At 36.4% G+C, this 26,016-nt stretch overlaps 1 protein-coding gene across 1 annotated transcript; it reads left to right on the top strand.

The window, feature by feature from the left end:
* The first annotated feature begins 2,499 nt into the window (after window positions 1-2,499).
* LOC124891090 lies at window positions 2,500-2,994 on the top strand. Its single transcript, XM_047402907.1, has one exon. The coding sequence runs from the start codon at window positions 2,500-2,502 to the stop codon at window positions 2,992-2,994; it is 495 nt and encodes a 164-aa protein (XP_047258863.1).
* The last annotated feature ends 23,022 nt before the right edge of the window (window positions 2,995-26,016 follow it).

Below are 26,016 nucleotides of genomic sequence, written 5' to 3'. Positions count from 1 at the left end.
ATTTAATAGCTTAAAATTCTTTCCCAGCTTTTGCATTCTTGAGACTAGCAACACTCTGAATTTTAAATTGCAAACCCTAAATTTGGCAAGAATTGTAAATTAATTTGGAGATTTGGAATATGGTAGTTCTGAAGAAAGGAAGCCTTTAAAAGCCCATTTCGTATAATGTTTCTTTCTTTACTTCGTGATTAGATAATTCTTTTAGTTTTGGATTATGTTGAACAAATGTTCAAATTAGATATGGGTTGTGCTGTATTTGTGTACTTGCTAGTTAGATGATAATTGGTTCTACTATTGCTTGATTAAATCGGTTGGGATTTATGGGTGAAAGCCCCAAAATTCCACATGGGTCTATGGGTGAAAACCCCATGCTCTTGAAAGCGCAAACCATTCTTCAAAGAGGAGTATGGGTGATATTTAGGAGCCCTTATCATCCGTGAAAGAGGGATGTGGAAAGCAAGGCAAAATTATACCATTATTAGGTTTAGTTTACTTATTTTCACTATCTTAGACATAAGGGTGATTTTGTAGTTTACTTTACCCTGGTTATCATCCTAGAAATAGGGATGCCTGAATTAAGGTCGTGGATGAATAAGATTGTCACACTTGTACAGTACCTGAGAGGGTCAACAAGTGAAACCTTTGAGGTTTTAATGAGAAATTAGCCTATAGGGGCCTAGACCTAGCTTATGTCTTTAGTTACCTACTATAATGTGTATCAAATCTCACACACCCATAACAAATTTTCCCTTAGGTAGACATAATCCCATGATTTTTTCAAGTTGCATGTGACATATAACTTGTAAGACCAACCCGCCTCCCCATTTAAATCATGCTTTTTACTCTATCGAAACTTCAGTTTATTTCTTAGTAGAAGTTAATACCTATAAGACTATAATTCTACTTCTCACTCCTTTTATATTTGACAACAATAAGAGTTGAGATATTGACAATGACTGTCCTACACTACTTCATGTGGTACGGGTTAGAGTTATCAAAATGGAATTGTTGCTAGGGAGTGAAATTTAGTTTTCACTTGTGGTGTGTGGTTCTTACTTAGGGTATACCCACAATGATGTGTATTTATATTAGTTGTTGTTTTTGATTCATAATAGGTGATCTACGTAGCATACATGGAACCATGAGTTACAAAGATAGTCAATTCAGGTCTCTTGACGCCCCTCTTGATGGTGAAGGGAAAATGAATTACATTGATAGTTCAAGAGCCATCTAGACCCCACCTACTCATAGGAACGACGTCTTTCATGTCACATATTGCAAATAAATGGAATTTTTGGGGGGCAAGCATATGAGGACCCAATCCTTTATATGAAGGGTTTTATAGAAGTGTGTGCGCCCTTTTATATTGTACACATAACAAAAGAGTAAATCTGGCTTTGTCTCTTCCCATTTTATCTAATGGGAGAGGCCGTATTATCACTTCTATCTCTTCTAGATGGGTCTATCACTTCATAGGTTGAACTAACCATGACCTTTCTTTATTAGTATTTCCCACTATCCAAAATGATCTATTTGAGGGATAAGAGCATCAACTTTAGGCGATTGAATAGAGAGCCATTGTCTGATTTTTTGGAAAAATTTAATGGAAAACTAATGCAATGTCCAAACCACAAGGTCCAGGAAAAGATACTTCTCCAAATGTTCTACCGTGCTTTTGATCCACTCAACAAAACTGTGGTTGACAATGCAGTGTGGGGATATCTTGTGAAGTTGCATTATCATGCGACAATGAATTTTATTGAGAAGGTTAGCAAGAAAAACCGCAAATGGTATACCCGAGAAGTTGAGGTTAATGATATTTATCCTATTACATACTTAGTTTACAAAGAACAAAGGAAACAAGATAAAGAAAGAGAGGAGAATATGTCTATGATGATGATGCAACTAGAGCTTTTGACAAAACATATGATGGGTGCACCTACGAAAGCGGTGAATATCGATTGAATCAAAAGGCTATAAATATGATAAAGAGGTTAAAAATCATTATGAGTAAATTCGGTACTTGGTGAACTATTTGGGGGTTCACGCCCCACCAATCATAGGCAAGGTGGGAACCAAGGTTTACAGGACCTTGAATGTGACAATGATTGGAGGGATAAAGATTGTGACTATTAGTGCTATGTGCCTCCTCATGATCAGGAAAAGAACAAAGAGCCGAGATCCATTGACTTCGATAAGTATAAATCCCATGATATTTTGGCAAAGATTTTGATGAGAGTTGAAGGAAAGGACAAAATGGTCTATGAAATGAAAAGTGATTTTTCACAAATTAATCAAGTTGTGGTGTCCCATTTCACCTCCATTAAGAAATTGAACACTCAAATTTGGCAAATTTCCACCAATTGGATTGCTAGGCAAAAGGGTGATCTTCCTAGTGACACTATTATGAACCCAAAAAATGAAGCTCAAGTTTTAGCAATAGTAATTAGGAATGGGAAGACCCTTTTTCATCACATGAAAGAATAATTGTGTGACAATATGTCTTTAGTTAAGTTGAAAAAAGCACCACCCAAATCCCAAGAAGATAATGCTGAAAAAGAAATGGTAGAAGTTGGTGAAGAGGTGGTGGAAATTGAGAAACCACAAAGTAATATGATTTTTACAATACAAGTCCCTCCCACATATCTTCAACGGATTCAAAAAATAGAAGAGGGTGACAAAATTATTAAATTCATGGCCAAGCTTAGCAACATTTCTATCAATATCCCATTGCTTAAAGCAATCCAAGAAATCTTGAGATACGCTAAGCAAATAAAGAAGTTGATGTTAAGGAAGAATCTCATCGAAGGTGATACAATTGAAGTTACCCATATTTGTAGTGCAATCATAAGTAGCAAAATAGAGGAAATGAAGGAAGAACCTAAAGCTTTTACCATCCCTTGTACTATTAGAACACATATGTTTGCAAAAAATCTATGCGATCTCGGTGCAAGTATAAACCTCATGCCTTTTTCCATCTACAAAGAGCATTGATTGACACTCCATCTCAAACAACTATGAGATTGTTAATGGCTGAATGGTCTATCAAGAGTGTCATGATTTTGTTTGATGTTCTAGTCAAAGTGGACAAATTTATACTTTCGATGGAGTTTGTGGTTTTTGATTGTGAAATGGACCAATAAGTTTCCATCATTCTTGGTCGACCTTTCTTAGCAATTTAAAGGGCCACTTTTGACTTAGAGTTAGGTTAAACGAGGAGTTCACCATGACGAGGTATATTTTTGAGTTTGCAAAATAAAAAGGTAACTCATGGAACTTCAATTGTTATCAGTGATTGACATTTAAACTGAAGAAATAAAAAAGGGGTCCCTTGAGGACCCAACTTGAGAAAGGATGAAAACTTCTTTCTATGATGTAAACTTAGGCGCTATGTGGGGGGCAACCAATAAACGCCATAAGAGTGGCTCGTATCCTTTGCTTTCACTTTTGTAGAGTAGATTTTAGTTTTTCAAATGAATAACCCATGCATTTTCTGTGCTATAGAGTGTGTTGGATGAATTTTAGAAGGGCAAAGTGTGAAAAATTTGCATGTTTAACTGAACAAGGGAAAATTTGTCAAATTGTGAAATAAGCTGACCAGGGGAAAATAGGGGAGCAAAAATGCCATAAGTTATCGTGATCACGGGGAATTTGATGCGATCCCAGATCCCTGATTATTTGTGATTATGGAAACTTATTCGCAATTGTTATTGCGTTAGTTTTATAGACCCCCATTCCCACTTCCTCTTAACACTTCCTTCTCAACCTTTCTCTATAATTGGACCCATCTCTGGCCGAATTGTGAGCACTAAAATAGCATATTTTTATTCCTCTTGCATCACTTATTTGGTAGGTTCATAGAACTTATGCCTTTATTGTGGAAAACAAGCCTTAGAATGCATGTTACAGGGAAAATTTGAAATTATGTGTAATGCCCCACAAAATCCTTTTCCAGTCTGAGCCTTAGATCATATTTGGTAAGGCAAAAATCTGAGTCTAAATGTTTCAAAAATATCCTCCCAAGTATAAAATACTCTAAATCGTGTGGGAATCTATTTGAGCACGAATTAATATTATAGAGGTCCCCTCACTCATGAACGAGTTAAAAACTTTTCTATCGTTCAAGTTTTAGTGACCGTCAAAATTTGGGTCAAATTAAATCGACCAGAACTTGTATTTGAAGATCTGGATGGAATTCTATTTATCAAATGAAATATCTTTGAATTAGATTTTCAACGATACCAATTTCACCTAAATTCGATATCGGAGCAAAGAGTTATGCCCATTTCACTCCAGCATGTCAAGATGGAAAATGGTGACGACATTTCTGACGTACTATCACATTTCTGATGACTTTTTTGATGACGTCGTCACATACTGATGACATTTCTGAAGATGTCTTCATCCTTGGGAAGAAAATCAAGAATTTGGACCCCTTTTGTGACGACCATTCGTGATGGGCTATCACGAACCTGACGGCCTGTCATGGATGGCGTCAAGTATATTTTTCCAAAAATTCAAGGCATTTTTTCAGGGATATTTTGGCCATTTTCCACCTCTTTTGAGCCTCTATAAATATGAGGAATCCTTATTCCAACCCTAATTCCATCATTTTTTTTTCAATTCTCTCAAGAATATCTAGGGTTTCATTCAAGAACCCTAATCTTCCAAAATTCATCCATAAATTCTTTAAGGTTTCTTGAAGAATCAAGTTCCTCATAGTGTAGGCTTCAAGAATGTATTTATTTCAAGTGTGGATAAAGTTTCAAGCACTAAAGTTCATCCATTTTCAAAGGTTAAGGTATGTAGATGTTGATTCTTGGATCCCTTTCATCCAAGAAGCTCAAGAACCCTTTTTAAAACTAAAAGATTCTTATGTTTAAGAGTTTTAAATGATTTTTGTGAGTTGACATGGATGTTTAATGTGTTGTTGAGTTTTGATTTATGTTTGCCTACAAAATTTATGAGCTTTGACTCTAGTATGTGGAATTCATGTGATATTTATGATAAACCCTCTTGAAGTTGTTTCCCATGTGATGTGTTCATGACTTTTGGGTGTAAAAATGGTTTAATAAGTGAAGAACGTTCCCCATAGATTTGATAAAGATCTTAGGTGAAGCATAAAGGCCACTATAGTATGTTGAATAGGAAACCCCAAATTGTGAACTAGTCCATGCCAGCCTAGTATTTGATAAAATGCCTTAGTGAGTGAAATGTGCCAAGATAGCATGAAATCCCCAAGTAGATGTAAAATCGGTCGTGTCTAGTTGTTATTGAAAGACCCTAGTCAACAAGTAGAGATATGACGGTTGTAAATTCCCTGATTTTTTGCTCTTTGATATATGCTAAGCTTTTAATGCATGTCAAGTGGTTAGCAAATAAATAGTGATGTGTTAGTATGAAGTTTCCCCCAAATCAAGTGATATCCAAATACATGACAAGACCGATATAGTTATAAAGTACTTGATGTAAGATCTCGTTGAATGGAGTATAATCTAATAGCATGTCTTCCTTAGTCTAGTATAGAACGGTGAACAGATGTTGATGATCCTAAAAGGTTTGGAGTAACCCTTTTGTGGTTGTGATGATGAATAGAGGTCTATGTTTCCTAAATGCTTAATGCCATGCCCTAAGTGTCTTGAAAGGGAATGTATGTTATGATGCCCAACTACTTGAAGTGATGCTTGAATGGTTGTGATGATACATGAATGATTGTAATGATGAATTAATGTTTGTAATGATGAATGAATAATTATAGTAATGAATGGATAACCTTGATGATGCATGAATAATTTGTGATGGAGAATAATTATGTCTTACTTTTATGTTATAGAGTCCTTGGGGTATTTATACCTAAAAATAAAGCTGTTGTCTAGAGCCTGTGTTAGTTTTTCGATAATTCTAATCAAGCCATTATTCTTAGAACTTAGTGAAATATAGAACTTTGTATCCTCAGACAAGTGTTAAGCTTAATAAAGCTCAGTAATCTCAGTAATCTCATTAATGTCTATATCACTAGTAATCTAGACTCAGACCTGTAATCAACTTATTTCTAAAAGTATTTAAGTGATTCAATCCTAATCTTATAAGCGATTCGAGTAATATATCCAAGCTCTGTATTGTATGTTAGATACCATGATTCAATATCTTTTCTATCAGATATGGAACCAAGTAATGTCAGCGTATCTCAGTCAGACCTTTTGAGTAATATGATCACTGCCAGATTAAGTTCAGCCAGTGTTCAGTTGAGAATTCAGTTCTGAGTCTTTCAGTTGGGAGTAGAAATAGGCACCTAGCGAGCTCAAGGATGGGAACTCACCTACTAGCAGAGGGTATGATTCTTAGAAGCAATCCTTGTGCTCCAGAACTACGTAGCTAGCGTAGGTTGAGACATCATACTTGTTAGTTGAGGGTGGATAAGAGTGGCTTGACCTACTAGATGAGGGCTCTACCATTCTTGTTTGAGGACCTGCTAGAGTTGTCTTTACCAGTGGCGCGGTAATAACACCCTTTCAACTGAGGCACAGGTTGGACCCCACATATGGTAGGTCGGGGCATGTCGGTTAAGTGACTACTTCCCACGGTTTTAGTTTCAGCTTCAGTCTTAATTTCAAAATCTGTCTTCAGAAATCAGGACTGTCAGATACAGTCATCTATCATATTAAGGAACTCAGATAGTTCCATTGATTTATGGGCCATCCCATCAGATATAATTGGTCTCACATACAGATATTTGATATTGTATTTAGAGATATGCTGTCAGATAGGCATTTATCATAGTATCAGAATTCTATTGAGTATTCTTGTTTTGAGATTCAGATATAATCATATTTTTTTATCATTGATAAACTTCCAAAATCATCTGTTAAAAAGGCTGATCTCTAATTCTATGTGTCGAAAGTAGTAAGTCCAAGAATTCAGTCATTGATGTAAGAACATCAAGATCTTCAGTTATCAGTATTAGATGGTCAGTGATTCAGTATCTCAGTGTCAGTAGTGAGTTCAGTCTGCAGTAAAGTGGTATCTGAGTTTCAGTATCTAGAGTTTCGATAATTGTTTTCATGTTTTGTACATTCATGTATATGCTCTCATACGGTATTTTCATGATTATTCAGTTTAGATATTGTATATGTAGCCTACCCTCCATACATACTCAATATATTTTTGTACTGGCACATTTGCGCTATGGTGTTTTATTTGACATCATTGGTTCAGAAGCATAGGATCTAGTTTATCCTCAACAGTTTGGTCCCAGTCAGCAGCAGTAACAGTGAATCCTCTTCTTTCGAGGATGAGTCTCAATTTACTAATATTGTTTCAGACTTTGTTTATTTTCTGTTGATGGAGTTAGTTGGGGACATGTCCCATCGACTCCATAGTTCAGACAATTAGAGGCTTTTTAGATGGATGTATTAGTATTTAGTTTCTAGTTTTGAGTATATATAGATGTGTTAAACCTTATGGCAAGTTTTAGCTTTTTTTTAGATATTATGTAGCGTACAGGTATGGATATCAGAAAAGGGTTAGCTTGTGGTCCTTCGGGTCCATAAGAACCGTGTGACATCTCAGGATAGGATCTCGACATATTACAAACTTGGTATAAGAGCCTAAGGTTCAAGAGTATCCTAGGGAGTCTGAAAAGCCGCATGTAGTAGAGTCTTGTACATGGGTGTGTAGCGTGCCACATTTATATACAACAGGCTATAAGATGTTCTTAGGAGCAGTTCCTCTTCTTTCAATGATCATTTCATGCGAATGAGCATGAGCTCAAGTTTATCCTCTGTCTAATGCACTTTATTCTTTCATTTACCGAGTATGCCTCCTCGCAGTGACTCTGTATATAGGGTTGATGATTAGCCCCCTCAGCCAGTAGATCCTGAAAATGAGAGTGTGTCACATGTAGAGTTTCAGGCAACTTTCCAGGCGCTAGCCCAGGCAGTGACTAATATTCATGGCTACTGTCAAGCTGGAGTCTCACCTCAGCAAGATGGGAATTCTGCCACATCCAGGATTAGAAGCTTCAGGAAAATGAACCTACCCCAATTCTTTGTATCATTAGTAGGTGAGGATCCATAGTTGTTTATTGAGGAGGTAAAGAAGATCACCCAGATTATGCATGTGTCAGAGAAGGAGAGTTTTGAGTTATCATCTTATAGGTTGAAAGATGTTGCTCATGATTAGGTAGTGATATGGGAGAGAAGTAGAGGGGAGAATGCAACTCTCGTAACTTGGCTAGAGTTTCAGAGTGACTTTCTAGATAGGTTTTTCCCGCTAGAAATGAGACAAGCTAAGGTAGAAGAGTTTATAAACCTAAGGCAAGGCTACATAATAGTGAAAGAGTATTGTCTTAAGTTTAACCAATTAGATAAATATGCTCTCGATTTGATAGCTGACCCTAGAGCGGGTATGAGTAAGTTTTTGACTGGGTATCAAGTGATGTTTTCAAAGAGAGTAGAGCTACCATGCTTATTAGATATATGGATCTTTATAGGCTAATGATTCATGCATAACAGATTGAGGCAGATAAGATTAAAAAGAGAGAAAGAGTAAGCAAGAAAGCCAAGACAAGTAGTCGTGGTTTCTCATAGTCCGGGTCTCAAGTTTGTAGTAGTTCTTAGTATGTTTGGAGATTTTTAGTTCCAGCTCCATCTTCATCTACAATACTCGCACCTATATTTTGGGGTGTCAAATTTGTGGGAGAGCCAAGCTCCAAAGCCCAGAGTAGTACTAGTGGTGTTCATACCTACCTGTTGTGTTAAGAATATGGTTAGAATCAAAAGGGTGTATGTAGAGCCGGTAGTGATGTGTGCTTTGGATGTGGTGAGACTGGTCACAATGTTTGAGATGTCCTAATCCAGGTCCCCAAAGTTAGCATAGTCTTTCTTCAGCTCATAATAGATTTATACACTTCAAGCTCGCCTTGATCGGGAAAGATCCCCTATAATTGACCCGGGTATGTTATGAGCCCTTCATCTTTATGTTATGAATTGATAGATCCTTTTATCTCATTTTGAGCTTATATGTTATCATGATTCATGCATAAGTTTCAGATCTTGATCGATCAATTATGACCTAGTCTGTAGGTGCCCCGCGTACCGCTCCAGTATTTTAGCGAAGTGTGTTTAGAGGGACATAGAGTCCTAAGGGTGAGATACCCCATGGTATTATGATGTTTCATGCCATTAGATTCATATCGATGAATGTTCAGATTTTCCTTATAAAATTAGCATCAATCATTATTGCATTGTCAAGTCGTGCTTTTAAAAGTCATCTTAGCCGAGCATTCATCATTAGATATGCGTATTTAGTAGAAAGAGTTCAACTTGCCAGCGTGTGTTGAATCGTGTATTCATGAGATCATCCCAGTTATGATTCCATGCATCAGATATGCATATGGATTATAAGAATTCAGCTATGAGTAACATCAGTCGAGTATTCCATGCATCATATATGCATGCCCAGTGTGAGAACTCTATATGTCAGTCATTCCAGTTGCGTTGTCCTGATCTTAGATGTTTTCATTTCTTGAGTAAGTTTTATTGATCTGTATTCTCAGTGTATCAAACGACATTTGAGGGCGAATGTTCTAATGGGGGAAATAATGTAATGCCCCGCAAAATCCTCTTCCAGTCTAAGCCTTAGAGCATATTTGGTAAAGCAAAAATCCAACTCAAAATATTTCAGAAATATCCTCCCAAGTATGAAATACTTTGAATCATGTGGGAATCTATTTGAGCATGGATTAAGATCATAGAGGTCCCCTAACTCATGAACGAGTTAAAAATTTTTCTATCGTTTACGTTTTAGTGACCGTCAAAATTTGGGTCAACTTAAATTGACCATAACTCGTTGTATTTGAAGAACTAGGTGGCTTTATATATATCAAATGAAACACCTTTGAATTAGCTTTCCAATGATATCAATTTCTCCTAAATCTGATATCGGAGCAACGATTTATGTCCATTTTACTCTTGCATTTCTAGCTGGAAAACGGTGATGATGTTTTTGATCGGCTATCACATTTCTTACGACCTTTTTGACGATGTCATCACACTGATGACATTTATGACAATTTCGTCAGCCCTGGCATGAAAATCAAGAATTTGGACCCCTTTTGTGACGACCATTCGTGACGGCCTATCACAGACCTGACCGCCTATCATGGATGGCGTCAAGGTTATTTTTCAAGCAATTCAATGGCATTTTTGAAAGGGTATTTTGGTCATTTTCCACCTTTTTTGAGCCTCTATAATTATGAGGAACCCTTATTCAAACCCTATTTCCATTATTTTCTTTTCCAATTCTCTCAAGAATATCTAGGGTTTCAATTAAGTCCCTAATCTTCCAAAATTCATCCATAAATTCTTCAAGGTTTCTTTAAGAATCAAGTTCCTCATAGTGTGGGATTCAAGAACTTATTTATTTCAATTGTGGATAAAGTTTCAAGCACTAAAGTTCATCCAATTTCAAAAGTTAAGGTATGTAGATGTTGATTCTTGGGTCCCTTTCATCAAAGAAGCTCAAGAACCCTTTTTAAAACTAAATTTTTTTTATGTTTATGAGTTGTAAATGATTTATATGAGTTGACATGGATGCTTAATGTGTTGTTGAGTTTTGATTTGTCTTTGCCTACAAAATATATGAGCTTTGACCCTAGTATATGGAATTCATGTGATGTTTGTGATAGACACTCTTGAAGTTGTTTTTCCATGTGATGTGTTCATGACTTTTGGGTGTAAAAATGGTAGAATAAGTGAAGAAAATTCCCCATAGGTTCGATGAAGAGCTCAGGTGAAGAATAAGGGCCGCTATAGTTTGTTGAATAGGAAACCCCAAATTGTGAGCTAGTCTACGCATTCCTAGAAATAGCATGAAATCCCCAAGTAGGTGTAAAATCGGTCGTGTCTAGTGCATGTTGAAAGTCCCTAGTGAGCAAGTCGAGATATGATGGTTTTAAATTCCCTGATATTATGCTCTTTCATATATGCTAAGCTTTTAATACATTTCAAGTGGTTAGCAAGTAAATAGTGACGTGTTAGTATGAAGTTTTCCCCAAATCAAGTGATATCCAAATACATGACAAGACTAATATTGTTATGAAGTACTTGATGTAAGATCTCGCTGAATGGGGTATAATCTAATAGCATTTCTCCCCTAGGCTAGTATATGATGCTTAACCGATGTTGATGATCCTTAAAGGTTTGGAGTGACCCTTTTATAGTTGTGATGATGTATAGAGGTCTATGTTTCCTAAATTCTTATTGCGATGTCCTAAGGATCTTAAGAGGGAAAGTATGTCATGATGCCCAACTACTTGAAGTGATTCTTTAACAATTGTGATGATACATAAATGATTGTAATGATGAATGAATGCTCGTAATGATGAAAGAATGATTGTAGTGATGAATGGATGACCGTGATGATGCATGAATGATTTGTGATAAAGAATAATTATTTCTTACTTTTATGTTATCGAGTCCTGGGGGTATTTATAGCTAAAAATAAAGTTGTTGTCTGGAGCCTGTGTCAGTTTCTCGATAATTCCAATCGAGCTATGATTCTTAAAACTCAGTAAAATATAGAACTTTGTATCCTTAGACAAGTGCGAAGCTTAATAAATCTCAATAATCTCAGTTATCTCTATAATCTCTATATCGCTAGTAATCTAGCCTCAGACCTGTAATCAACGCAGGTCTAATAGTATTCAAGTGATTCAATCCTAATCTCAGAAGTGATTCGAGTAATCTATTCAAGCTCTGTATTGTCAGTTAGATACCATGATTCGATATCTTTTCTGTCAGATATGGAACTAAGTGATCTCAGCATAATTCAGTCAGTCCTTTAGAGTAATATGATCAGTGTAGGATTCAGTTCATCCAGTGTTCAATTGAGAATTCAGTTATGAGTCTTTTAGTTGGGAGTAGAACTAGCACCGAGCGAGCTCAAGGATGGGAACTCACCTACTAGTAGAGGGTGTGATTCTTAGAAAAAATTCTTATGCTCCAAAACTATGTAGCCATTGTAGATTGAAACATCACCCTGTTAGTTGAGAATGGATGAGAGACATTATCCTGCTAGATAAGGGTAGATGAGGTGGCTTGACCTGCTTGATGAGGGCTCCACCGTTCTTGTTTGAGGACCAGCTAGATTAGGGTCACATAGAGTTCTCTTTACCAGTGGTGCGGTAATGACATCCTTCCAACTGGGGCACAAGTTGGACCCCACATGTGGTAGGTCAGGGAATGTCGGTTAATTGACTACTTCCCACAGTTTTAGTTTCAGATTCACTCTTAGTTTCAAAATTAGTCTTTACAAAATAGGATTTTCTGATACAGTCATCTATCATTGTGAGGAACTCAGATAGTTCCATGGATTTATGGGCCATCCTATCAGATAGACTTGGTCTCACATACACTTATTTGTTATTATATTCAAAGATATTCTGTTAGACAGGCTTGATCACAGTATCAGATTTCCATTGAGTATTCTTGTTGTTAGATTCAGATATAATCATATTTATTATCATTGATAAAGATTCTAAAATCATCTTTTCGAAAGACTAATCTCTAATCATGTCAGTCGAAAGCAGTAAGTCCAAGAATTCATTCATTGATGTAAGCACATCTAGATCATCAGTAATCAGTATCAGATGAGTTAGTGATTCAGTATCATAGTGTCAATACTGAGTTCAGTCTGCAGCAAAGTGGTATCTCGGTTTACTATCTAGAGTTGCGATAATTGTGTTCATGTTCTGTGCAGTCATGTATGTGTTCTCTTGCGGCATTTTCATGATTATTCAATTTAGATATTGTTCATGCATGAACCCTTGAATTAGCCTACCCCGTCTACATACTCGGTACATTTTTGTACTGACGCATTTATGCTATGGTGTTTTATTTGATAGCATAGGTTCAGAGGCACAGGATCTAGTTTATCCTCAGCAGTTTGGTCCCAGTCAGTAGCAGTAGCAGTGAGTCCTCTTCTTTTGAGGATGAGTCTCAATTTACTACTATTGTTTCAAACTTTGTTTCTTTTCTGTTGACGGATTTAGTTGGATGCATGTACCATCAACTCCATAGTCCAGACAGTTAGAGGCTTTTCAGACGGATGTATTAGTATTCAGTTTTTAGTTTTGAGTATATATAGATCTGTTGATCCTTATGGCAAGTTTGCACATTTTTTTAAGATATTATGTAGTTTACAAGTACAGATATCAGAAAAGGGTTAGCTTGTGGTCCTTCGGGTCCATAAGCACCATGTGACATCTTGGGATAGGATCTCGGGGCGTTATATTATGTTTGTCATCTTTGAAATGTTTCATACATTGGACTTGTGTGGTGTTTAACTGCTAGAATATTATGTGCACATGAGTCGGGAAGTCTTGATTAACAAAATGATGTGTGAAAGTAAGGCATATGAAGAGTGTACACCAAGTGTTTGATAGGTTAACCGAATAAGTTTTCACAGATGGGTTTTGTATTCCAGGGGCATAATCGGGTACCTAGTGGTTTTGTTCAATGCCTATAGTGCAAATCCTTATGGTAGAACATATTTTGAGATACAAATTGAAATTTTGGCCATTAAAAATGCAGGATCAAAACTGGTATTAGACCCTCCCTGCACAATAATCCTACACTTTAAATTTATTGCCCAAACACCACCGAGAAACTATCCAATGAGTTTTATTGGACAATATATCATAGTTTGTGCTTGAAAATATAAATGATTTATATGTTGTACTGTATTTTTCTTTTCATGATAATCTCATAGAATAAAATAACCACATCTAGTTCATGGAATCCAAGTTCCACACTAACTACTATGGTGATCTTCTAAGGAAAAAGCTGCTCCCGGAGAGAGCCATATACTTGGATAATGTTCTGGAAAAGCTCCCGACATATCATGACAGTCTTAAGGCGATAGGGTGGCGTTGTTTTACCCTGGATCCTTTAAAGGAAAATGAGCATTATGTACGTGAATTCTAGTCCAACATTAGGAAAGTATCTTTCTCGGACCCATCAAACCTGACTATCAATATTAGGGGAAAACGATGAACTTTGAGGAGGAGCAAATTAATGATATCTACGTGCTCCCAAATGGAAACCTAGACAAGTTCGAAGAAAAATATAGTGAGACAAGAAGCTGATTAGCGGAATTATTGTGACCTAGAAAAAAAGACTCGAAGGGGGAAACCAAGAGTAAAATCCACCTCTATGACTGCATATCCGAGACTTGAATTTGGATGAACATAATATGTAGTTGTGTCTTCCATTGCACCCATAAGAAATAAGTCCTAAATTTATGGGCCTAGATGGTTGCTTGAATTCTAAACGGCATTCATTTGAATATTGGTAAGCTTGTAGCTTCTAATAAGAAATTTTTCAAGAAAAAGGTGGTATGCATCTCTTCTTACCCGTTTTGAAAACTGATCCTTAAAGGAGAGTTGGGGTTAAAGAATACTTTTGAGACACTTGGGTGGGCCTTGGTAACCCATCTATCTTTTTACAATTTCAGAAGAATATGCACCAGGTAAAAGCATAAAGAGAAAGATTAACTTGGGGAAGATAACATGTGAGGAAACTGAGTCTTATATGTAATCTACCACCATGCCTCTTGAGGATATTTGAGTTTATATTGTGGCCATCAAGGTGCTCCTGTCAATTTTACCCCAGGGACCGGGAGATCTCTCCACTACTTGACATTCATATGTATCACAAGTCCAATATACAATGTATCAGTAGGACCTAAATAAATAGGGAGCTACTATTACTATGCTTGAGAAAGCCTACTCCTCCTTAGAGGTATCATATCATGATCTCTAAGTTACATAAGAAAATATGATCATAATGGAGAAGAAGAGACATAGATTTTTCAACAAGATGTGGAAGGGGTTGAAAGGCCTTTTGAAGGTCCTAAAACCACCTGATCAACTTTTACATCCAAAGTGGAGAGTTATGATAAGGCCCAAACTGAGTGGTCCAGCCTTGAGGAGGCTAATAATGATGTAGAGTCTGAGAGTGAAAACATCTCTTGATGCAATTTTAGGGAGCACACTTATCTCTTTTTATACTTGATTATTTATGTTCTGAGGACACTGCTACCTTTTTAGTTGGGGGTGCCTGTCTCCGTATTCATTTTATCTGGGCTTGTATTATTGATATTTCTTTATAACTTGTTGTTTCTTTTTGACAATGTTTATTTTTATTTGGGTTGTAATATTGGGGCACTTTGAAGGAGCCCATATTTACATGGATTAGTTATTTTTTAATGGATTAGTTATTTTGTTCTTAGATTTCTAATTTTTCTATTGATTAATATTCCCTATTATAGATTTAATGGCGATATTCTTAAGGGGAAAGCATCGTGTTTAGGTTTCGAGCAATGATGTGGCATCAAAGTCATAAAATAAAAGGGATATCTGAGTTAGATCAAGGCTTGGGTTGGCATCATAATAAGCAAATCATGCAAAGTAAACACCTCCACCATCTAAAATTTTTCAAAAATCAAGGGCATAGACGTGAGAAACCTTGTGACAAATATTCTTCTATTTTTGCGACTTTAAAATTTTGACTTATGAAAATTGGGAGATACATGATTTTGTCTCTAGAGAAAGTGGTGATTGCACCTTCTTGGTGAATTTTACAAGTCGTGTGTGGTGAGCTTATTTATCGAAATCTCATGTGTACTTGTACCATCTAGAACTTTTCCCATAGTCTTTCAAGGAAAATTTTTATATTACTTCGTTGGGGAGATGATCATTTGCCATCCTTGCGACATTGGAAGTCAACTTTAGCCTAAAAAGCCTGCACTTTCATAGAGGTCATCTAGAGTCACCCACTTTGAGCCTTTAGACCTTTCATTGGAAACCACATTGCAAGCTGTGAGCTTTTCAATCTTTATCTTTCTTTTGAACCCTACCCTTCCTGAACGTAAAATTGCAACTTGAGGATAAAAGCGTAAGTTGGGGGTGGTGATGATTGAAAGAAGTAACTTTGGGTCGCGACGTTTTAAGTAAGTTCCTATGAGCTTAAGTATTGAGAAAATATGAATAAAAAAAGGGAAAGGATCCAACAAAGGAAAGAGAAGCACAAAAGATGCTTAAAAAAAATAAAAAAAAATGGGTGAACCTAGGAAATAAAGAGTAGGCACGTGTTAAAGCATGAAAACAAAAGAAGTGGCCCATAATCAAAAGTTTGATAAAATAATATGATATAGATGTTCAAGGAGGGATAGTCATGTTGTTCGGAAAAGATATCCTACCCTACACCAAACCTACGCTACAAGCTCGAAAACCTTTCATGGTTTCCAACCTAGTATTTTCATTGTATTGGCAATTGAAAATAGAGGCAAGCCAATAGAATGGTACTTGTTTGCATTACAAATTCTTGAGAGAGAAAGAGAGTGTTATACTAAAATTCCTTATTGCATAACTGATTACATAGGGTGTGAAATTTCCTTTCTTGTGAGGAGGCATGTAAATAAGTCGAGGAGGGTAATTTTTTCATCTTCCAAAAATTAGTACAAAAGGAGTATAATATAGTTGGTGTAAAAGATAAGTCAATTTTAGAGTACTAGTGGTTGTTTCAAATTTGCTCTTTAAAGTATCTTGAATCCTTGAAAAATCACATTTTATGTTGAGAGGTGTTGTGACAATACTTTTGCCGATGTATGAAGGGCCAAATTATGGCATTAGCTAAGATTGAAGTCATTATGATCATTTGGGTCATTGAATATGGGCATAAATATGCATAGACTCATGGTCAAAGCTAGTGTTGCTTGAAAACAAGCAAATCTTTATGTTCGGGTTGTTGATAAGTGGTGAATTTACCACATATTGGCACTTAACATTCATGGAAATTACCATGATTTAAAGGTATAAATAAGACTTATGTATGATTGAATGCACTAACATTTGCAATTTATAGGAATAAAGGCTATAAGACGGAAAAATTTTAACTTTAGCTAAAAATGATTAAAAAAGGAGAAAGGAAGTGTAGCCGGAAGACCTGGAGAAAAAATAGGCCTCAGTTACTGCGATTGTGGTCTGAGGGTCATAATTGTGGCAAGTCAAGAAGGTCAGAAATTCTGATCGTGTTGATCTTCCCATGATCACGGTAGCCACGATCACAACAAATCTAATGTAATAGAGTCTAGACAGGATTTATCCCTAGGGAAGTAATGTAATTTTTAGCAGCCAACCCCAAATACTTTAAAATCATACAACCCTTTCCCATCTTGGACATTTTTGAGACTAGCAACAGTATGAATCTAAAATTGAAAATGCTAAAGTCGGTAAAAATGGTAAATTAGATTTGGAGATTTGGATTATTGTATTTGTGAAAAATGGATGCCTAGAACAACCATTTGGTATATGTTTCTTACTTTTCTTCATGAGTAGCTAAATATTTTAGTCTTGGGATTCTGTTGACCTAATGGGCAAATTAGTTCAGGGTTATGCTGTATTTGTGTACGTACTAGTTAGGTGATAATGGGTTCTGCTATTGTTTTATTATATTTGTTGGGATTTGTGGGTGAAAACCCCAAATACCCACATTTTTTAGTGTAGTAAAACCCCATGCTCTTTAAATCCCAAACTATTCTTAAAAGAGGGGTTTGGTTGAACTTTTGGAACCCTCATCATCCTTGAATAGGCAATACAATACAATTATTAGCTTTTGCTTAATTATTTTAACCATCTTAGAAATAAGGGTGATTTTGTAGCTTACTTTACCTTGGGGATTATCATAGAATGGGGATGCCAAAATTGAGGTAGTGGGTGAATAAGATTATCACACTTGTTAGGTACCCGAGAGGGCCAACAAGTGAAATCTTTTATGTTTTTTTAAGAAATTAGCCTCAAGGGCCCTAAACCTAGCCTACCTGATTAGTAACTTACTAGCATGTCTATCAAATCTCTCACACCCACACCTATGTTTCCATTAGGTAAACATAATCCAATGATTTTCTAAATATCGAAGTTCCATTAAAATTTGTTGCTTAGTTTGTGAAATCAAGTTACTAGTGACATAGATACTCCCAAGAAAAAAAACCCTCCCTCTATTTCAAATCATGACTTTTATTCTATTTGCACTTTGAGTTATTTCTCAGAAAATGTTAAGACCCATAAGAGTAGAATTCTAATTTTCACTCCTTGTGGATTGAACCTCAACACGAGTTGAGATATTGAGAACAAGCATCCTTTAATACATCATATGGTATGGGTAAGCATTATCAGTCCCTCCATATATGTATTTGATTATCGTATGTTTAAAAAAGTGATCATAAAGAATAAATATCCTATTCCTAGGATTGATGAGCTATTTGTCCAGCTTCAAGGTGCATAGTGTTTCTCCAAGATTAATCTTAGGTCGGGTTATAATAAACTAAAGATTATGGAAGTAGATATCCCTAAGACTTTCTTTAGGACCCACTATGGTCACTATGAGTTCAAAATTATGTATTTTGGATTGACCAATGCCCCGACAACATTCATGGATTTGATAAATAGGGCCTTTTTTCGTTCTTGAACTTTTTTTATCATCTTCATTAATGACATCTTAGTTTATTTTACGTGTGAGGAGGATTATGCCGATCACCTTCTCATTGTGTTTCAAACCTTAAAGAATAATCGTTTCCATGCCAAGTTATGTAAGTTTGAGTTTTGGTTAATGTTGTGACTTTCCTTGGTCATGTTATCTCTAGTGAAGGAATCATTGTTAAAAACTGGCCTAGACCTGTGAATCCAACTGATATTCAAAGCTTCTTTGGTCGAGCCGGTTACTATAAGAGATTTTTTGAGAGGTTTTTTATAATAGTTTCCCCATTGTCTATGTTGATCCAGAATAATGATAAGTTCTTATGGTTGGATGCATGTGAGGGTAGTTCTGAAAGTTTGAAGGATAAAATAACTTCGGCTATAGTTTTTACTTTTCTCGAGGTTAATAAGGGTTTTGTAGTGTATTGTCATGCTTCTCTAATTGGGATTGGTTTTACATAAAGGAAGCATAGTAGGGTTGTGGCTTATGGTTCTAGGTAATTAAAGGTTTATGAAAAGAACTACCAAACTCATGACTTAGAATTATTAGCATTGTTATTTGCATTAAAGATTTGGAATCAAAACCTCTATGGGGTTCATGTTGAAATACTTTTCGATCATAAGAGCTTTTAGTTTGTGTTTAATCAGAAGGTGTTAAATCTCAGGATACGGAAATGGCTATAATTTCTTAAGGATAATGACATGAATCTCCATTTTCATCCAGATAAATCTACCGTTATTGCTGATGCTCTTACCAAGTTATCCATGAGGAGTTTAGCCCATGTGGAGAAGGATAAGCGGGAGTAGGTGAGGGACATTCACCGTTTGGATAATCTTGGATTTTGTTTCATGGGCTCAGGATTGTGGTGAATTTGTGCATAAGGTAGGGCAGTTATCTCTTGTGGTTGCGATTAAGAAAAAACAAATATCTGATTCCAAAATGATAAATATTAGGAGTAATATAGGTCAACAAAAGTTTGTTTACTTCATGATTAGTGGTGATGGTATCTTGAGGTACCAAGGTAGGTTAATGGATCTTGTTATGCTATATATCCCAGTTCTACAAAAATGTGTCATGATGTTAGAGAATTTTATTGGTGGGGTAATATGGAACAAGATGTGGCTAGTTATGTTTCTAGCTGTATGGTTTGTTAACAAGTGAAAGAAGAATACATGAGACTCAGAGGTTTGTCCCAAGAGATTGACTTACCTGAATGTAAGTGGGTGGTGATTAATTGTGATGCCCCAAAAAAATTTTCCATTAAGATCTCAGATGAAAATATGTTGAATTCTGTTCTTTATCGTGATTAATAATTTTTCTGTATGGAATTTCTGGATATGCGACCTTTCATCGCGTAGAGCATCGAATAATCTTTCCAATGATATGATGATCATCCAAAACAGACACTCGAGAGATGAGTTATGATCATTCTGATCTAATCATGAATAGTGGTGAACAGTAAATGTGCAGGAAAAAAATACTGAGGCCAGGCAAATTTTAGGGTCAACTTCAAATGATCATAACTCCTTGTACATAATGATCTGGGTGAGATACTATATATCAACAGAAATATCTGAAAGTCCTCTTTCCAAAGAAATTTGTTTCATCCAATTTGGCCATCGGAGCAAAAGGTTATGGTCGATCTGCTTCAGCCTATCAAAACAGTCCACCAAAGGACAGATTTGACATTATTTGATTTTTAAGGGTATTTTGATTATTCCCACTCCAATCCATCGGGTAAATCATTGATTTAAGTCTATTAAGACCATTGAATAGCTCATTTTTCTCCAAAATTTCCTAAGGCTCAAACCCCGACCCTACTACTCACAATTTCATCCTTCTATGTCTCTTGATTGAACCATAGAAATTTCAAATTGATTTGGGATTAAAATTGATCATGTTAAGGGCTTTGAGAAGCACCCTTTATTTCCATGAATAAAGTTCTGGAGTCGGAAGTTCATAGTCATCTTCCATTTCTAGGTATGTGGGGCTTTGGACAAGATTATCATTTCGATCTTGTGCCCGGTATTTTTGTTGAATTACATTTACATGAGACTTTATATGTTTTACCATGAATTGGAAATATGGTTTTATATCTTATATTATTTTCCATGAGCTATGGGATTATGTTATCTTATATGTTATGATGTTAAGATGGAATTATGTCCAAAAAGTATTTGATTATAGGAGTATTATGATTTAATTTGTTATTCCTTGATTTATACTATCATTCCACTATTTCCTTATTATGAATTTATAATTGATATTGAAAATTCTATATCCCTACTATGGGTTGATGTCTCAAGTAGCTTTCAATGTAAGTTGGATGGTAAATTGAGAAATATTGATATTGAAGTTGCAATGAGTCTTGGTATTTTCCGGATGGTTTTGATGAGTTAAATTGTTGAAAATATTATGTATTGAGTCTTTATATCATTGTCCAAATGTCGAGTCAGTTATGGTTCAATGCATTGATACCTTGTTGATGTTGAGAAAGATAAAAATATTTTCAGCAAAAATGTGTTGAGTTAGGAATCCACAAATTGATATGATATGATAAATGAGAAAGATACTTGATTTGGTTCTTTATGATAGACCCTTATGATGTTGTGGTGGATTTCCTAACACATTCTGAGCTTGTCGGGGAGTAGTACTTAGCACCGAGAGAGAAATTTGGTATTTCCCCAAACATATATGCCACCGTAGGGTTGTTTGATGATGATATTATTAGGCAGAGAGCCCGATTGTGATTATTGCAGTTTTAAGGTCGTACTCCCTGGCAAAGAGTATGATTCTCACGCCAACGGGGGCTTCAAACGTTGGTATTCCACGTAGCACACGTGGGGTTGTTAGTTTTAGAAAACTCCCCTGTCCATAAAAGTCATGTTTATTGAAATACCGAGTCACTTAGAGTTTTTATGTGGTAAGTCAAGTTTCCTATGATGATCTTTAATGATTTATGAGGTTTTTCTCCTACATTTTCTACCTAAGATGTTATGAGTTGCATGATTCAATGTCACTCAATCCACGCGTGTCATTATGGTCCGTATGTACGTTTTTACAAAATTTATGATATTAATTATATTTTACATGCACCCCTACATACTCAATATGTATCTTATGCTGACCCATACATTTCTCTATTGGCTACATTCTTACCATGATGTAGGTTTAGGTACTCAGTCGCAGCTGCGACAGTGATATCCGAGTGCCGCATCTATGTTCCTTCAGTGGTTAGTCCTTATGGTTCGAGGACCAAGTTTCTAATTTTGGTGCTATTGTTTTGTGATCCCTTTGGTCTGTTGAGTCAGTTGGGGCTTTGTCCCAATGGCTCGTTGATTTTACTGTATAGAGGCTATGTCAGACTTGTGTATTGTTGGGTTGATTTGTTTATGGAAATTCCATATATGTACAGTCTAACGATATTTCGTGCCATGTGCAATGTGATATGATATGTACTTATCTATATATCCTTAGCGTAGCATGTATGTTGTTGTGTTAGAACCCAAGGGTAGTGCTTTGGCTTAAAGGGTTAGCTTGAGGCTACGTGTACCCTTGGGCACCATGTGGCATCTCTGGATGATATTTTGGAGCGTTATAAAGTTATTATCAAAGCCTAAGGTTATGATCAGTACTACGAAGTCTGACAAGCCGCGTTACGTAGAATCTTGAGCATCGATGTGTAGCGCACCACACCTATGATCTAGAGGCTATGGGGCGTTCTAGGAAAAGTCGTTTCTTTTTTTCTATAAGATTCTATCATGCTTACAACTTTTTTCTTCTGCTGTTAATTGATGCGTTCCTATGACAGAAAATGCCTCCACGTTGAGCTCGCGGAAACAACTACCAACCTCAACCCATTGATCCATTACATGAGAAGGTATCCCATGACAAATTTCGGGCATCTTTTCAGATGCTAGCCCAGGAAGTTACCGCCAATACTCAGGCCAACGCTCCACCTCTACAGGAAAAATAATTCAGCAGCAGCACGAATTTATGACTTTATGCGGATGAATCCACCAGAGTTTCATGGTTCGAGAGCAGGTGAGGAACCACAGATGTATGTTGATGAAATAAAGAAAATTACTCAAATTATGCATGTGATCGAAGAAGAAAGTGTGGAGCTAGCTTCTTATCAGTTGAAGGATGTTGCCTATGACTGGGTATAGATATGGAATAAGGGTAGAGAGAAAGATACCACTATGGTTATTTGGCAATTATTCCAAGATGCTTTCTTGGATAGATTTTTTACTATTGAGTAATGGGAAGCTAAGATAGAGAAGTTTATGAATTTGAGAAAAAGTTAGAGGGATTATGAGAGTCAAATCAAAGCAACAGGGGTTTGGTCAGACTATATTCTCCAAAGGGAGTCGCCCTTAATTTTAGAGATGTACATTTATACCTGCGCCTTCCTCAGCTAGTGCTCCCGTATCTTGGGACAGGCAGGAGCTCGGGAATAGGTCGGTACCTTCCAGGTCTCAGGATAGTCTAAGCAACTGGCCTCATCCTTATTCGTGCGCTAAGTCTAGTAAAGACCATTTTGGGAAGTGTTATATGGGGCAGCAGGCCTATTTTGGTTGTGGCAAGTTGGGCCACATATTTAGAGACTGCCCATATGCCAGATAGCGGAGTCGTGATGCCCGTCCCCAGAGTCATGCTACCAGTGCCCCGCCTTCCGCAGCCTGTCCAGTTCCTCCTCAAGGTGTTTCATCTAGTAATGCTGGTGGTCAATGCTAGAATCATTTCTATGCTATACCACCTCGTCAGGAGAAGGAGAACTCTCCTGATGTTGTCACTGGTATGCTCCATGTTTTCTAATTTGATGTCTATGTATTGTGGACCCTGGTTTGAGTTTTTCTTATGTGACACCTCTGGTTGATGTAAATTTTGAAATGGATCCTGAACTAATTTCTGAGCCTATTTTGGTTTCTCCTCCGGTAGGAGAGTCTGTCATTGCTAAGAGGGTGTATAAGAAATGTCCCATTATAGTCTTTCATCGGGTTATGTATGCTGATTTGATTGACCTAAATATGGTTGACATTGATATCATTCTGGGTATGGATTGGCTTCACTCATGCTATGAGTCTATTGATTGTCGTGCCCGTGTGGTAACATTTTAGTTTCCTGATGAACCTATCCTCGAATGGTCCGGGAGTTCTGTGATTCGTAATGGTCATTTCATATCCTATCTCAAAGCTAAGAAGTTGATTTCAAAGAGTTGCATCCACCATTTGGCTCGGGTTAAAGATACCAAGTCTGAAACCCCAACCATTCAGTCAATTAATGTTGTTAATGAGTTTCTTGATATCTTTCTGGAAGATCTCTCTAGAGTACCTCTTGATAGAGAGATAGAGTTCAAGATTGACCTTCTTTCCTATACTCAGCCTATTTCCATTCCTCCATGTCGCATGGCTCCCGTGGAACTTAAAGAGTTGAAGGAGCAATTGAAAAATCTTTTAGACAAAAGCTTTATCAAACCTAGTATGTCCCCGTGGGGTGAACCTACCCTATTTGTGCATAAGAACGATGGTTTTTTATAGATGTGTATTGATTACCTGCAGCTTAATAGGGTTACTATCTAGAATAAATATCAGCTTCCTCGAATTAATGATTTATTTGATCAATTTCAAGGTGTGAGCTACTTTTCGAAGATAGACCTCAGATCCGGTTATCACCAACTTAAGGTTAGGGAATGTGATATCCCCAAGACAGCCTTCCGAACCCGTTACGATCATTTTGAATTTCTAGTGATGTCTTTTAGGTTAACTAATGCTCTAGCGGCTTTAATGGATCTTATGAACTGTGTATTCCGGCCATATATGGATTTATTTGTAATAGTGTTCATTGATGATATTCTTATTTACTCCTAAAGTGAGGGGGATCATGCGGATCATCTCCGAATCATGTTGGAAACTCTTCAAACTCATCAGTTGTATGCTAAGTTCAGTAAGTGTGAGTTCTGGATGAACTTTGTAGCCTTCTTGGGTTATGTTGTTTCTTTCAAAGGTATTAGAGTTGATCCTCAAAAGATAGAGGCTATAAAGAGTTGGCCTAGACCTATTTCTCCTTATGACATCTGAAGTTTCTTGGGTCTAGATGGTTATTATCATCGTTTTGTTGTAGGGTTTTCATCTATTGAATCTCCTATGACCCATTTGACCTAAAAAAAAGTGAAGTTCCTATGGTCCGAATCTTAAGAGACGAGTTTTTAGAAGTTGAAGACTCGACTTACTTCAGCCTCTATGTTGACTTTTGCTGACGGTGTTGATAGTTTTGTGGTGTATTGCGATGCTTCCAGAGTCAATTTGGGTTGTGTATTATGCAAAAGGGAAAGGTTATAGCATATGCTTCCAGGCAGCTAAAGCCTCACGAGAAGAATTATAAGGGTGAACTATCCTATTCCAGCAAAGCTGAATAGACATTATCACTATACTGTATATCCTAAGAAATTATAAAAATAAAAGGAAAAAGAAAAATAGCAATATAAAAGGAAAAGAAACAACTATACAATATGAACAAACAAAAAAGGGATATATGATTGCGCCACAACATCATATATCTAGATAGATATATACATATAAACATGAGATTATCTCTAGCATAACCAATATCATCATATCCTCTTTTTATGACCTAATTACAGTACTATTAGGATCTAATACTATTATGGTTAGGGTTTCTAATCCACATGGCTAGTCATGAACTAATCATGCATAATAGATCTATCATAAGATAGAAGATGTCATAGATATACCTTAGATCTTAATAAATGATCAATGCCCAATCTGTAATAAGCTAGCCAAAATAATAATCATAACAATTATAGAAAAATATCAATAACAGCATGAATAATCGGCTACTCCGAAGAACCATATACCTAGATGAGCCTATGCGTACCCCACCTCCCTAGGCTCAAAATGTTAAATAAATATACAACACCAAAAAGCATAATCTTCACCCATATCAATGCAACTGTCACATACCGATTAATAGACATAGGTGTAAACTGGTGATAGGCGATGCACGTGTAGGAATAAATGAAAAGTACACAATCAATATCACAATCTAATCTTTATAACCATCACCATCATAAATATAATCATTATACCCACCATTAAGGTAATCAACCTCCGACCATACTAGGTATTAGTGCATCATCATAGTATCCTTCGACCTTGTTGGGTATCAGTACGTCATCACAGTATCCTTTGATATTTCCGGCTATCAATACATTATCACAGTATCCTCTGGTCTTGTCGGGCAAGAATATATCATAACCATGTCCTTCGGCCTTATCGTGTATCAATATGATCAAAAAAATATCCTTCGTCCTTGTCAGGTATCATTATATCATAACAGTATCCTCCGGCCATGCTGGATATCAGTATAATCATTACAATATCATCCATCCTTGACGGGTATCAATATATCATAACGTTATTCACCATCCTTTTTGCGTATCAATATGATCCTTCACATC

Source organism: Capsicum annuum, unplaced genomic scaffold (genome assembly GCF_002878395.1).
Source record: "Capsicum annuum cultivar UCD-10X-F1 unplaced genomic scaffold, UCD10Xv1.1 ctg3028, whole genome shotgun sequence".
Classification (NCBI taxonomy): Eukaryota; Viridiplantae; Streptophyta; class Magnoliopsida; order Solanales; family Solanaceae; genus Capsicum; species Capsicum annuum.
Note: the sequence above shows the minus strand (reverse complement) of the source record. Positions and strands in the feature narration are given on the sequence as shown.

Excerpts from the sequence above, each read along its gene's own strand:
- LOC124891090 (XM_047402907.1), top strand. The coding sequence starts at position 2,500 with ATGTCTTTAGTTAAGTTGAAAAAAGCACCACCCAAATCCCAAGAAGAT.